Source organism: Oryx dammah, unplaced genomic scaffold, assembly GCF_014754425.2.
Source record: "Oryx dammah isolate SB20612 unplaced genomic scaffold, SCBI_Odam_1.1 HiC_scaffold_11050, whole genome shotgun sequence".
Taxonomy (NCBI): domain Eukaryota; kingdom Metazoa; phylum Chordata; class Mammalia; order Artiodactyla; family Bovidae; genus Oryx; species Oryx dammah.
In genome coordinates this window covers 11018456-11033161 of record NW_024080444.1, presented here as the reverse complement: position 1 = coordinate 11033161, position 14706 = coordinate 11018456, and the positions used below count along the sequence as shown (strand labels likewise).

General features: G+C 37.3%; 1 protein-coding gene across 1 annotated transcript in view; it reads right to left on the bottom strand.

Annotated features, from left to right (window-relative positions):
- Nucleotides 1-724: 724 nt before the first annotated feature.
- LOC120860221 (endoplasmic reticulum metallopeptidase 1) overlaps nt 725-14706 on the bottom strand; it is a 55753-nt gene continuing 41771 nt past the window's right edge. The window contains exons 12-15 of the mRNA XM_040236004.1: nt 13318-13520; nt 12625-12740; nt 1059-1222; nt 725-932 (exon numbers count right to left, since the gene is read on the bottom strand). Coding sequence (XP_040091938.1) covers nt 768-932; nt 1059-1222; nt 12625-12740; nt 13318-13520 — 648 coding nt within the window. The 3' untranslated portion in view covers nt 725-767. The remainder of the gene's footprint in view (nt 933-1058; nt 1223-12624; nt 12741-13317; nt 13521-14706) is intronic.

Here is a 14706-nt window from a genome sequence, read left to right as displayed (position 1 = left end):
ACCTCAGCCCTCTGAGAAGGGAAGTTCATGTCCTGTACTTCCACAAACAGTATTCTAAACCAAAATAGCCTGGAAACCCCAAAAGGAAGCAGGTATTGAAAACCACCTCAGAAAAGCATCCCAACGATGGATCTTAGTGACCACGTGTCTGAAGGACAGGAGCCACCACTTCAATACAGGTTTCCACATCAGAGTACTAGGGCCTTAAAGCCACCAAGCACACTCTAAAGACTGTCCACAAGGCTGCCCAGAGAAGCACAGCTCCCAGCACAGCCTGGGGCCCAGAAGCCAATCTTCATCTCAAATTTCTTATGACTGATCATTAATTCCTGTGATATTTTACCTACCATCTACAGACACAAAAAACAATGGTCTTGGGCTTTAACTGGAAATGTCATTTGTCTCATTAACAAGGGATTTATAGTACCTTCTGCATCTTTCATGATCCTAAAGGTTCAACTATTAAAACTGGTTTGCTGGCTTTTGTTCTTAAGGTCATATAAAATGACGTGTGTGTGTAGTACCCACGTGTGCTTAAGTGCCAGAAAACTGGTATTTTCAAGTGTCAAAAGGGCCATGCACTCTACTCCACAGTGTAACCATGATAGATCATGCTCAGCCCTGAAGAGTGTTAGCCCACAAAGCTCTTTGAACATATGCTCGTTAAAACTCACTGACTTATACATACAACCGTCCATGCAACATAAGGAGAAACTGTGCCACATGGAGTATCCCACTGGACATGTACTTAGAGCTCATCCACAAGATTAAAATACAAAGAGATTGTAGGTGCACACCCAGGCAGAGGGAAATGTCCAATCTGGGAACTTCTCTCTCAGAGCATCCAGGTGGGAGGATCTCTTGTCTTCCCCAGAAAAATAGTGGGCAGCAATGGCCACAGTGACCATTCCTTCAAGCTGTTCTTCCAAGACCTGCAGGAGAAAGTTAATTAGTTCTCTAGCTCTAAGGAGGCAGAACAGTGACTGATCCCAAGGGTCTTACCAAATACCACCCTGGGAACCTGGTCAGTGATAGCAGTGATGATGGGTGCATCCCACCTGTACTTCTATCCAGAAGTGCCATGTGGAGGCCTGGAGTCCATGGGAATAAAAGACAAAGTAGTCCCCTCCTTTGCTTGTGACTGGGGTGCCGTTGCCGAGAGACCACTGAGAAAGCAAGGCCCCTTTGTGGGTTCGAACATAGAATGACATATGGCTTGGTCCTGTAGGATAAAAGGAAGAACAGTTAAAACAACCTTCAAGAAAAGCAACCCAAACCAGACTACGAAGTTCATGCTTCACTAGCAATAAAGACACTCAGTACAAACCTAGTGGAGGGCTTTCAGTCTGGATGTTCATTATGAATCAACAAGGTAAGCAATGAGGTGCAGAAAAAGCACAGAGTTCATAATACGAAAACCTTGGCCCAGGCATTTAAACATACAAGAACCTACCTATCACTCAGAAGCCTTTCAGAAATCTAGAGAATAACTGCAAAAACCAGAGCAAAAGAGCACTGAGGATTTTAGTGTATCCATATACATTGTATTAAGACAAATATTAATGTAAAAGTGGAAGACTAATGTGTAAATGCTGCCTGTAACAAACACAGAGGGAAAGGGGAAAGCAGATAAAACTGTTGTGTTGGCTTTGCGCTTTAAAAAAGTTTCTGGCACTTAAGATTTATATTTTTGTTTTGATCACCTATTTAATTTTTTGCTATTTGTATGCCAGTTTTTGTGGTATTCTTATCAGCTTATACATCATAGAAAAAAGAATACAAATACAGCAAGTAAAACACAAGTAATTATAAATACTGTGAGGCAGTTGTGACTGCAAGTATTGGTCATAAAAATAAATCTGAATAGACACAACCCAGCTACTAAAAGAAAAATGTAGCTTACAAAACTAGACCTAACCACATACTGTATCCCAAGATATTCAGAAAGGGTAAAAATAAAGAACAAAGGTTATTTCAGTCAAGTGGACAGAGTCTTTAAAAGATAAGGAAATATTACAGATGAAATCTATGAAATAGACAATAGAACAAACCGACCTAGTAATCAAAAATCTGGAAAAGAGGCAAGGGAAAAGAGCAGAGCAAACGTATACACAAAGATAAATAAGAGCTGATTCATGTCAGTGTATGACAAAACCACTACAATACTGTAATTAGCCTCCAATTAAAATAGTTTTTTTAAAACTACCAATAATAGAATTAAAAATGACACAACAACAAAAAGATAAGAAAAAGAGAAATGTTAAAAATCACTACATAATCACTATTATTTCCGTAAGTTTGAAAACCTGAATGAAATGTGTATGTTGCTAGGAAAATACAGGTTATCAACATTGAACACAGAGATACTAAAGCTAAAACAGGCCAATCTCTCTAGAAAAAGAAACCACCCTAAGAAAAAAAGCACCTGACCCAAGGGGTCTCGAATTCCAGCCAACTTTTCAACAGAACAGTTCTAATGCCCCATAAACTGCTGCAAGACAGGAAAAGTAAGGGAAACTTACCAACTGTTTAATGATCTGTAACAGTCACGGTGTGTTTATGTTTATAATGTATACCTAAATTGTTAAAAACAGTACCAAAAACACCCCAAACCAGTATCATGCATCACATTAAGAAAATACATGATAACCTAATATACCATGGGAGAAAAATCCGATTATTTTTATAGATGCTAAAAAAGATTTTCACAAAATTAAAACCTATTCCTTATAAAAAACATTGAAGGAATGGTAAGTTCTGAATGCTTATTTAACATGATAAAAAAAATACACTCTTTTAGTCCTAAAGGCAATATCTTACATAACAGGAAAACACTAGAGACTGTGGTTCTAATGTCAAGAACTAGGCAAGGATGCTTACTGTCTACACAACTATTCTATATTAGAAGTACAGGATATACTGTTTATATACAGACCAGAGGCATGAGTTGGTAAAGAAATACTGTATTTACACATGGTATACAGTAGTTGACAAACTATACCTGAGGTCTGCGTTAGTATGGTTCTTGGGCTAAGAATGGTTTTTTCGCTTTTAAAGAGTGGCTAGCAAAAAAGGAAAGAATCTATAACAGAGACATAGGGCAAAGCCTACAGTATTTACTATCTAGCCCTTTAAATTTTGGCGGTTCTTGGTATACCTGGAGAACATTAGTATCAATGATTAAAAAATATTAAAGATTCAGTAAGATAGCAAGATAGGGTGATTCAACATTACAGCGTCAGTTCTTAATTTATAAATTTGTAATGACCCTAACTACAATAATTTTATATTAGAGAATACTAAAGTTCTAAATACTAAAATTAACAAGCATGTAAAGAATGGCAAGGAAAACAGTGAAAACTGGTACACAAACAGACCCACACACATACCACCAATTTTCTTTTTAATGATTTCTTAACCTTTGTAATCACAAAACACAGGTCAGTAGATGTGCAGTCTGCCTGTCAGGGACCTGATTTTTATTGGAATTCTCCAAATTGTACAGGCAGGAGAGAGATTTAAATTTTTCTGTGCTTCCTTTTTACAGGCTAGCATTTAAATAAAAACCAATTTATTGGCATGAACAAGAAAACCAGTTGGTACAAAATGAGTTTATTCCTAATTAAAATGTTAAAGCCTAGAAAAGGGAAGTATTCACCTAAGAGTTGTCAGCTAGAGCCCTTACCTCTCACAAGTGCTTCATCCCACTGCTTAACAACCAAATCTTACTATTTCACTACTACCATCTTGTGTCCTCCAGCTTCCCTTATCTACTAGATTTTCAAGGCCCTTGTGTGTTAAAACTGAATGAACTATGCCTTCACACAATAAATGCAGTTACTTTTCACGATTGATATGATGGCCACTGGTCACCAAAAAATACAAAACCCAAACAGACTATGTGCAGAAGAGAAAGTTCAGAAGGAAGTGGGCAAACCCGAGGGATAGAGAGTCAAAATTTTGACAAGAGCACCAAAGTGACTCAGTAAGCAGAGTCTTCAACAGATGGTGCTGGAACTGAATATTTGTAAGGGAAAAGGACCTTGACCTCTACCTCAAGCCATACACAAAAATTAATTCAAGGTGGATCCTAAGCCTAAACATAAAAATTGAAAGCTATAAAGTTTCTAGAAGAAAACAAAGTCTATCTTTATAATGTCTGGGTAGACAAGCATTTTTGGAAGACACATAAAGCATTAATCCTAAAAGAAAAGCATGATAAGATAGAAGTCTCATCAGAAGACATCATTAAGAAAATGAATGGGCAAGAAAATCTGGTAATACTGTATCTAATAAAAGATTGTGTCTAGAATATAAACTCTTCTAAGACAATAAGCCCAGTTTTTAAAAGGGAAAAAGACATGAGGAAACAAAGCCTATGAATGGCCAATAAGCACTTCAAAAAGTGTTCCACATCTTAATTATAAGAGGAATTCAAGAGATACTACCACTGAACACCTATAAGGAATGATAAAATGAAAAACCAAAAACCAGCAACTTCAGGAAGAATGCAAAGCAACTGGAATTCTTGTATACTGGTAGAGAAAAATGGAAACAACATTTTTAGAAAGTTAAACATAAGTCTATCCTATGAACTAAACAATTCCACTACTAGATATTTATCTACAAGAGGTGGAAAACATATTCCCAAAAAGCTTTTCACAAGAATGTTTATAACAGCTTTATCCACCTTAGCCCCAAACTGGAAAGAGCCCAGGTATCCATCAATAGGAGAGTGATAAGCCACGAGACAGTCTGACTACTGACTACTAGTCAGCAATGAAAAGGAACAAAATATTGATAACTTAAAAATACCACAGTTCAATCTGAAATACATTATGCTTAACTGACCAGACACTATTACATACTGGATGATTCCATGTGTATATATGAAATTCAAGAACAGGCAAATCAAATCTCTTAATACAGAAATCAGAAAGGTGCTGCTCAGGCTCAGGGGGACTAGAATATAAGGGAACTTTATGGGGTGATGGGAATATTTGTGTTTTAGGGGGTTATGTATGATTTTATCAAAACTAATGGAACTGTGTAAGATCTGGACATGTCAATGTATGTAAATTAGGCCTTATATATAGAAATATATTTTATATTTATATATAAATGAATAAAAATAAGCAAGAGGGAAAGTTATGTTTGAAGATACTTTTCACTCAAAGTCCTAGACACCTTTCTCTCAGTCTTTTTTAAACTCCATAATTAACATACAGAGTGAACAGTAGCAGAAACTTTTAAAAGTGAACTTCCTGTATTAGGGTTTTCTAGACAAACAGGATTGGAGAAGGCAATGGCACCCCACTCCAGTACTCTTGCCCGGAAAATCCCATGGACAGAGGCGCCTGGTAGGCTGCAGTCCATGGAATCGTGAAGATTCGGACACGACTGAGCGACTTCACTTTCAGTTTTCACTTTCATGCATTGGAGAAGGAAATGGCAACCCACTCCAGTGTTCTTGCCTGGAGAATCCCAGGGACGGCGGAGCCTGGTGGGCTGCCATCTATGGGGTCGCACAGAGTCGGACACAACTGAAGCGACTTAGGAGTAGCAGCAGACAAACAGGATATGTAGAAAAAGTTAATTATTTTACAGAACCTGGCTCGTGACTGTACAGGCTGGCAAATCCAAACCTGCAGGAGGCGCAGGCAGGCTGGAGACTCAGGGAAGAATTAGAATCCCCAGGACTTGCTGGCAAAACTCCCCCTCCTTGAAGGAGGCAAGTCTTTTTTTTTTTTAAGGCTGTCAGCTGATTGAACAAAGCCCACCATGGTTATGGAGAACAACCTGCTTTACTCAAAATTTACTGATTTAAATTAAATGTCAATCCTATCCAAAAAATACCTTCACTAGAAATAGCAAACATGGTTTTCCCTTGTATCTGAATACCATCTTTAAAAAAATTTGCCAAATGTAACTCAACAAATTGAGTGCCCATTAGGTGGTACTAATATTTACTGGGCACAGAGACTAGAAAGAAAAATAAAAACACATCCATATCTGCCTCCCTTGAATGCTAGTGGAAAATCAGATATGAACTAAATAACCATGGTGGAAAATCAGATATGAACTAAATAACCATGATACAAGGAGGTCAGTGCTACAATCGAGATACGTACAAAAGGCACAAAATAGATAGCACTTGCTCAGTCTGTTAGAGACAATGAAAGAAAGGTCTGAATAATACTGACATTTTGCCAAGAGAAGAAACAGAGTTCCAGAGAGAGAGAGAGAGAGAAGCAAGAAAACATCACTCTCACCAAAAGAGAGTGCGTGACGATGGAAATGAGCACTTGGATGCAGCTAAGGAGTGCATAAGGGAAGTGCTGAAATAGGTACATAAGCCAGATTACCAAAGACCAAACATGCTCTCTCCCAAAAAATTGGGGTGCGTTCTGCAGCAACAGGAAATCACAGAAAAGCTGTTTTACGTAGGGAAGTGACATGATCAAATATACTTTTCCAAAATAATATTAGAGAAGACTTCAGACCACCATTTGAGAAACTCCAGGACCTGACTACTAGTTCTAAACATGATAAATATACCAAGAAAGGTAAACAAACTGTCTGCTAATGCCGGGCCAAATGCTCTTGCGATCTACCTGACAAATATCTGACAATGAAAGTTTTTAAATAAGGCTCCTTAAAAATTATTTGCTTCAATTACTTTCAGAAACACTGTAAGCACTCAAGTTGCTGATCAAAAATAAGTCTGAGGAGGAAAAAAAACCCACATGTAACATTAAAAAGCTTAAGAAGTGAAAGAGAGAGAAAAGTATCTGACTTATTAGAGATCAGCTTGAGATACTATGTTATAAAATGTCCCTACTACCCATGAAGCAGTCTAGTGTTACTTGAAAGTTAACTTATTGAAAGCTTGAAACCACTGAAAATAATGTTTAACAAGTATAATCAAAATGCTAATATATCATTAATACAAAATTTAGGCTTAAAGTAAGGAAAACCACTAGGTAATTCAGGTATGACCTAAATCAAATCACTTATGATGATACAGTGGAAGTGACGAATAGATCAATGGGATTATATCTGGTAGAGAGTGTGCCTGAAGAACTATGAGTGGAAATTAGTAACCCTGTACAGGGGGCAGTGACCAAAACCATCCCCAAGAAAAATGCAAGAAGGCAAAATGGTTGTCTGAGAAGGCTTTACAAATAGCTTAGGAAAGGAGAGAAATGAAAGGCAAGGCAGAAGGGAAAGATTCATCCAACTGAATGTAGAGTTCCAGAGAACAGCAAGGAGAGATAAGAAGGCCTTCTAAAATGAACAATGCAAAGAAATAGAGGAAAGCAATAGAATGGGAAAGACCAGAGCTCTCTTGAAGAAAATGAGAGACATCATGGGAACACTTCAGACAAAGATGGGCAGAATAAAGGACAGAAATGGTAAGGACATAACAGAAGCAGAAGAGATTACGAAGACATGGCAAGAATACATTGGTGAACTGTACAAAAAAGGTCTTCATGACCCAGCTAACCACGATGGTGTGGTCACTCACCTAGAGCCAAACATCCTAGAGTATAAAGTCAGTGGGCCTTAGGAAGCATTACTACAAAGTTACTGCAGGTGATGGAATTGCAGCTGGGCTATTTAAAACCCTAAAAGATGATACTGTTAAAATGCTGCACTCAATATGTCAGCAAATTTGGAAAACTCCCTGGTGGCTTGGACAGTAAAGAATCTGCCTGCAATGCAGGAAACCTGGGTTCAACTCCCAGGTCAAGAAGATCCCCTGGAGAAGGGAATGGCTACCCACTCCAGTATTCTTGCCTGGAGAATTCCACAGACAGAGGAGCCTGGCAGACTGCAGTCCATGGAGATGCAAAGAGTTGGACACAACTGAGTGACACTTTCACTTTCAGCAGTGGTCACAGGACTGGGAAATGTTAGTTTTCATTCCAGTCCTAAAGAAAAAAATGCCAAAGAATGCTTAAACTATCACACAGTTGTGTACATTTCTCATGGTAGCTAGGTTATGCTCAAAATCCTTCAAGCTAATCTTCAGCAGTATGTGAACCAGGAATTTCCAGATGTACAAGCTGGGTTTAGAAAAGGCAGAGGAACCAGAGATCAAATTGCCAACATTCATTGGATCATGGAGAAAGCAAGGGATTTCCAGAAAAATTTCTGCTTCATTGACTACACTAAAGCCTTTGACTGGGTGGATCACAACAAACTGTGGGATATTCTTAAAGAGATGGGAGTACCAGACCACCTTAGAACCAACGGTTAGAACTGGACATGGAACAACTGACTGGTTCAAAATAGTGAAAAGAGTACAACATGGCTATATATTGTCATCCTGCTTATTTAATGTATATGCAGAGTATATCACGTGAAATGCCAGGGTGGATGAATCACAAGGTGGAGTCAAGATTTCTGGGAGTTATATTAACAACCTCAGGTACATAGTTAACAGTCTAATGGCAAAAAGTGAAGAGGAACTAAAGAGCCTCTTGAAGAAGGTAAAAGACGAGTGGAAAAGCTGGCTTGAAACTCAACATTCAAAAAACTAACATCATGACATCTAGTCCTATCACTTCATGGCAAAGAGAAGGGGAAAGCTTGAAGCAGTGACAGATTTTATTTTCTTGGGCTCCCAAATCACTGTGGACGGTGACTGTAGCCACGAAACTAAATGATGCGTACTCACTGGAAGGAAAGCTATGACAAACCTAGACAGTGTATTGAAAAGCAAAGACATCACTTTGCTGACAAAAGTTCGTATAGTCAAAGTTAAGGTTTTTCTAGTAGCATGTATGGATGTGAAAATTGGACCATAGAGAAGGCTGAGTGCTAAAGAATTGCTTCTTTTGAATTGTGCTGGAGAAGACTCTTGAGAGTCCCTTGGACAGTAAGGAGATCAAACCAGTCAATCCTAAAGGAAATCAACCCTGACTGTTCATTGGAAGGACTGATGCTGAAGCTCCAATACTTTGGCCACCTGTTGTGAAGAGCCAACCCATAGGAAGAGACCCTGATGCTGGGAAAGACTGAAGGCAAAAGAGAAGGGGGCAAAGGATGAGATGGTTAGATAGCATCACCAATTCAATGAACATGAATTTAAGCAGACTCTGGGAACTAGCTGAAAAACACCACCATCAAAAACATCCATAGTACTTCAACACCAGAATACACCTTCAAGCTCACATGAAACATTCACCGAGACCATATCCTGCACCATAAAACACACTTCAATAAATTTAGAACAGAAATACAAAGTATGCTCTTAGACCCCAATGAAATTATGCTAGAAATCAATACTGGAAAACAAATGTTAACAAAGTAAAGTGAACCAGCATTTTAATTTATGAGATGCACCAAAATAGTCTTTAGTGGGAAAAATACAGCACTGAAAGCATACATTAGAAAAGATGATCTAAAATCAATACTCTTAAGCTTCCACTTTAATAAACTGGATTTAATATACTCTTCTTTTTCTAAACTAAGTAGAAAAAATAAGTAATTAAAAACAGCAGAAATTCATAAAATTGTAATAGGAAGTCAAGACAGGTTCTTTGAAAAGATCAGTAAAACCAATAAGGCTCTAGCTAGGCTAAGAAAAAGACGACACAGATTCCTAATTTCAGAAGTCAAACAGGTGACAACACTACACAGGGTGAGCCCGGGGACAGTAAAAGAATAATGAAAGAATATTAGGAACATTGTAGACACCAAAATTTGATAACCCAAATGAAATAGACCAACTCCTTCAAAGACACAATCTGCCAGTACACACACAAGAAAAAACAGAGGATCTGAAAGTCTTTTCTTAAATGAAACTGAATGATTAACAACCTTCCAAAACAGAAAGAACCAGGCCCAGATGAGTTCACTAGTGAATTCTACCAAATATTTAAGGAAGAAATTATATGAATTCTCTACCATTTCTTCCAGAAGATAGGAACAAAAGGAATAATTTCTAATTAATTTTGAGGCCAGCATCACCCTCATACCAAAACCACACACAGACATTACAAGAAAACTTAAAGATCAGTATTCCTTCATAGACACAGATGCAGAAATCCTCAACAGAATATTAGAAAATCAAATCCAACAATGTATAAGAATTATGCACTACAACCAAGTGGAATTTATTCCAGGTATACAAGATTGGTTCAACATTTAAAAATCAAGTGATGTAATCCATCATATAAACAGGCTAAAAGAAAAACCACAAGATGGTATCAAAAGACAAAAATATTTTATAAAATCCAACATTCATTTACAATAGAAACTAGCAGCAAACTAAAAACAGATAGGAACTTCCTCAACCTGATAAAGAACATCCACAGAAAATATACTCAGCTAATATTATCCTCAACAGGTAAGAAAGCTTTCTCATTAAGGTCAGGAACAAGGCAAGGATGACCTCCTGTTACCACTCAGTTTCAAAATCAAACTAGGAAGTCCTAGCTAATGCCACGAGATAAGGAAATAAAAAGTATAAAGACTGGGAAGAAAGAAACAAAACTGCCTTTGTAAATGACATGATCATCTATGTAGAAAATCCAAAAGAATCAACCAAAGAAATCCTGGAACTAACAATTATAGCAAGGTTGTAGGATACAAGGTTAATATATACAGAAGTCAGTTGCTTTCCTATATACCAGCAGTGAGCAATACTATTTACATCAGCACCTCAAAAATTACATACTGAGGTATAAATCTCACAAGATATGTACAAAATCTATATGAGCAAAAGTGTGAAACTACAAAAATAAGATATAAATAAATGGAGAGATTCCATGTCATGGATTGGAAGAGTCAATAATGATGTCATTTTCCTGAACTTGATCCATAGGTTCAATGCCATTCCAATCAAAATCACAAAAAGCTATTTTGTGCAAAACCAATACAGTATTGTAAAGTAAAATTTAAAAAAAAAAAAAAGCTATTTTGTGGGTATTGCCAAATTGATACATGGAAAGACAAAAAGACAGGCAATAAGCAGTATACTGAAGAAAAGTAAAGTCGAGACACTGACATTACCCAACTTCAAGAAATACTATAAAGCTACAGAAATCAAGACAGTGCAGTTAATGGAGAAAGAACAGAGAAACAAAACAGAGCCCAAAATAGTCCCACACAAATATAGTCAACTGATCTTTGGCAAAGGCAACTCAGTGGAGACAGGATAGTCTTCAACAAATGGTACTGGAACAGATGCAAAAAAATCAATCTAGACACAGACCATACACCTTTCACAAAAATTAGTTCCAAACATATCACAGACATAAGTGTAAAAAGCAGAATTTTAAAACTTCTGGAAGGTAGCATCAGAGAAAATTTAAAGACCTTGGGTTTGGCAATGATTTTTAGGTACAACACCAAAAGTGCATTCCATTAAAAAAAAGTAAGTTGGACTTCAATAATTTAAAACACTTATGCTCTATGAAAAACTCTTGTTAAGATAGGAAAATACAAACTGGGAGAAAATATTTGCAAAATACATGATAAAGGACTTGTACCCATATATAAAGACCTCTTAAATCTCAACAATAATAAATGGACAAAAGATCAGAATAGACACCTCACCAAAGAAGTTATACACATGGCAAATAAGTATGAAAAGATGCTAACAACATATGTCATTAGGAAATGACAAAACAGTAACGAGACAGCACTACACATCTGTAAGAATGGCTAAAATCCAAAACACTAACAGCACCAATGCTGGTGAGAATGCAGAGCAATAGGAACTCAAATTCCTTGCTGGTAGGAGTTCATACTTTGGAAAATACTTCGGCAGCTTCTTACAAAGGTAAATAGAGGCTTATTGTACAGTCCAGCGATTGCACTCCTAGATATTTATCCAAATGAGTTGAAAACTTATTCTACACAAAACTTTGCACACAAGTGTTTATAGCAGCTTTATTCAGAATTGCCAAAAACTATAAACAACTGAGATATTCTTCAACAGATCAGCAGATAAACTGTGGTACATTCACAGCAATAAAAAGAAATAAGCTATCAAGCCATGAAAAGACATGAAAGCACCTTAAATGCAAATTACTAAATAAGCCAATCTGGAAAGGGTACCAAGTAAAATTCCAAGCTATATGATATTCTGGAAAAGGCAAAACAATGGATACAGTAAAAGGTCAGTGGTTGCCAGAGGGCGTGAGCAGAGAGGATCACCGAGGGGACTTGAGGGCGGTGAATCTATGCTGTATGATATTGTAATAATGAATACATGACCGTACACATTTGTCACAACCCACAGAACTGAGCAGCACAAAGAATAAATTAAGGACTTTTGTTATTAATAACATATCAATGTTGGCTCATCAATGATAAGATATGTTCCACACTTAATGCAAAAGGAGAATAATAAGGGAAGCTGGAGGGTGGGGGAGGGAAGACATGGGAAATCTTAGTACTTTCTGCTCAAATTTTTCTGTAAACTTTTTCTAAACTGCTCTAAAAAATAAAGTATTATATTTTATTTTAAAAATCATAACCAGCTTCAATTGCTTTTAAAAATGCTAAGTTTTCCCTAAGTTGCTGGTCAGTATTATAAATTTGAGGAAAAAATATATGTGTGTGTTTAAATTTTTAAGAAGGGAAAGAAAAAAAAACTATTTGACTTACCTGTTGCTTCAAAGGTCAGCTTTATGGAATCCCAGGGTGTGTGTTCTTTGGATACAAGTCTGAAATGAGCAGGTTCTCTTGGAGAAACTTCTGGGGCAGGAAGATACCAGTTTTTCCTATTTGGAAAGGTAACTTCAGTATTTAGGTTGCTTTATTGATTAACTTCTAGCTATAACTCATGGACATGCTCAGAATATAATAAACACATAAAATCTGATGGAAATAATGATAAACAATGTGAGTTTCTCTGAAGCCCAGGTTATTATGTAGTAAAACCTTCCTGAAGTTAAGAACAAGGATCCCAGGTGATCTGAGTTCCATTACCCATACTATTTCTTCTCCTCCATTCCTTCACTGCCAAACCATTAAACTTCCCAGAAATAAAACAATTAGAAACTGATGCTTAGCTGCTTGCTATCTGTTAGACCAGTTAAAAGGGCTACCCTTCGTTCAGGTTTCTAGAGGAAAGACGTCTTAAATTTGAAAAAGCAAAATTTTGAAGGAAAAAAAAAAAAACAAAAAACTCCTGAGTGTTTTGTCTGTAGTGATATCACAGCTTTTGTAGTGATATAAAAAAAATAATACAACACTCAGCTTCTCTGTTAACCAGTTTAAATAACAGAGTACCAACATAGTGATAGGAATTGAGAACACACTAACCCCCAACTTAAAGCAGAGAAGTAATGAACCAACCTGATGAGGAAGTGCACAGGAAGATACCAAGGGAAACCACAGAGGGGGGCGTTCTCCTCACAGTCAGCTCGGATGGTATCATTGATCTCGGAAATGTGAGGTGTTATGTGAGACATGCCGGTATAATCAAATCCATTGATCCATACTCCAGAGTCCCGTTTAACTACGTTTCCATCCAGATCATGAAATGTTCTAGTTATATGCTGAGAAGAACAAGCCTAATGAGGAAACTACTGTTTGAACTCCTTCACCCACATCCCTGTCCCACATGAACAAAATGACTGAGTGACAATATCAAGAAATGAAGAGGCTACCGAGCAACAGGAACCCTCACGCACCACTGGCACCAACACTTCAGGAGACTGCTTAGCATTACCTCGTAAAGTTAGCATGCACATACCCTTCACGCCAGCAACTCCACTCCTGAGTGTGGACCTTAGAGAAACTTGAACAGGGTACAAGAGTGTTGGTTCCACACTGTCTCTATTAGCAAAAACTGGATACAACCCAAATATCCATTAACAGTAGAATGGACAAATAAATTAGGGTATCATCCTAGAACAAAAGTCTATTCAGCAATGAAAAATAATGAACTACAGTGATAACAATTCAATTTGGAACACTCTGATATGCTGTTGGGCAATAAGAAGCAAAGTTACCAAAGAGTATTTATGGTTTGGCTTTATCTATAAGAAGCTCAAAAACAGGCAAAACTTATATGTTGTTGTTTAGAGATTCATACATATGTGGTACAGTGATGGTTAACTGCAACCTTTGAGAGGGTGGGAAGAAGGAGAGGAGCAAAAGAGTTGGGATTAAGGAGGCAACACAAGGGTTTTCTAAGGTGCAACTAATGATCCTTTAATTCAAGATGGTTGTTTTACTATGTCTTACAAATATACTGCTATATTTGTATCTCATACAAATTTTTTTGACAACCAACTATTTCAGATTTAAAACACATGAACACTAAAATTCCTAAAAGGTCTTAAATACATTCTAAAAGAAATACACACACACACACACACCCCTTTCCCTTTCAGTCTATTACGTGAAGCTAATTCATGAGCAAAGAAAAACAGAAATCACAGCTCACCACTAGATGACAGACTTGTGCCTAACAGAATGAAAAGGCACCTTGCTGCGTCCTGAATAGCTCTATTGACAGCAGAAACCAGCCTGAAGAATATCAAATTCGAAAAGAAACAGTACAAAGGGCAGGGGTAAACCAAAGCCCACAGGCCAAATGACCTGCTACTATTTTTATAAATAAAGCTTTACTGGAACACGGCCACATGCATCTGCTGGTATTGTCCATGGCAGCTTCACTCTGTAAAAAACAGAGTGGCTAAAACAGACCGCATAGCTGGCAGAGCCTAAAATATTCAT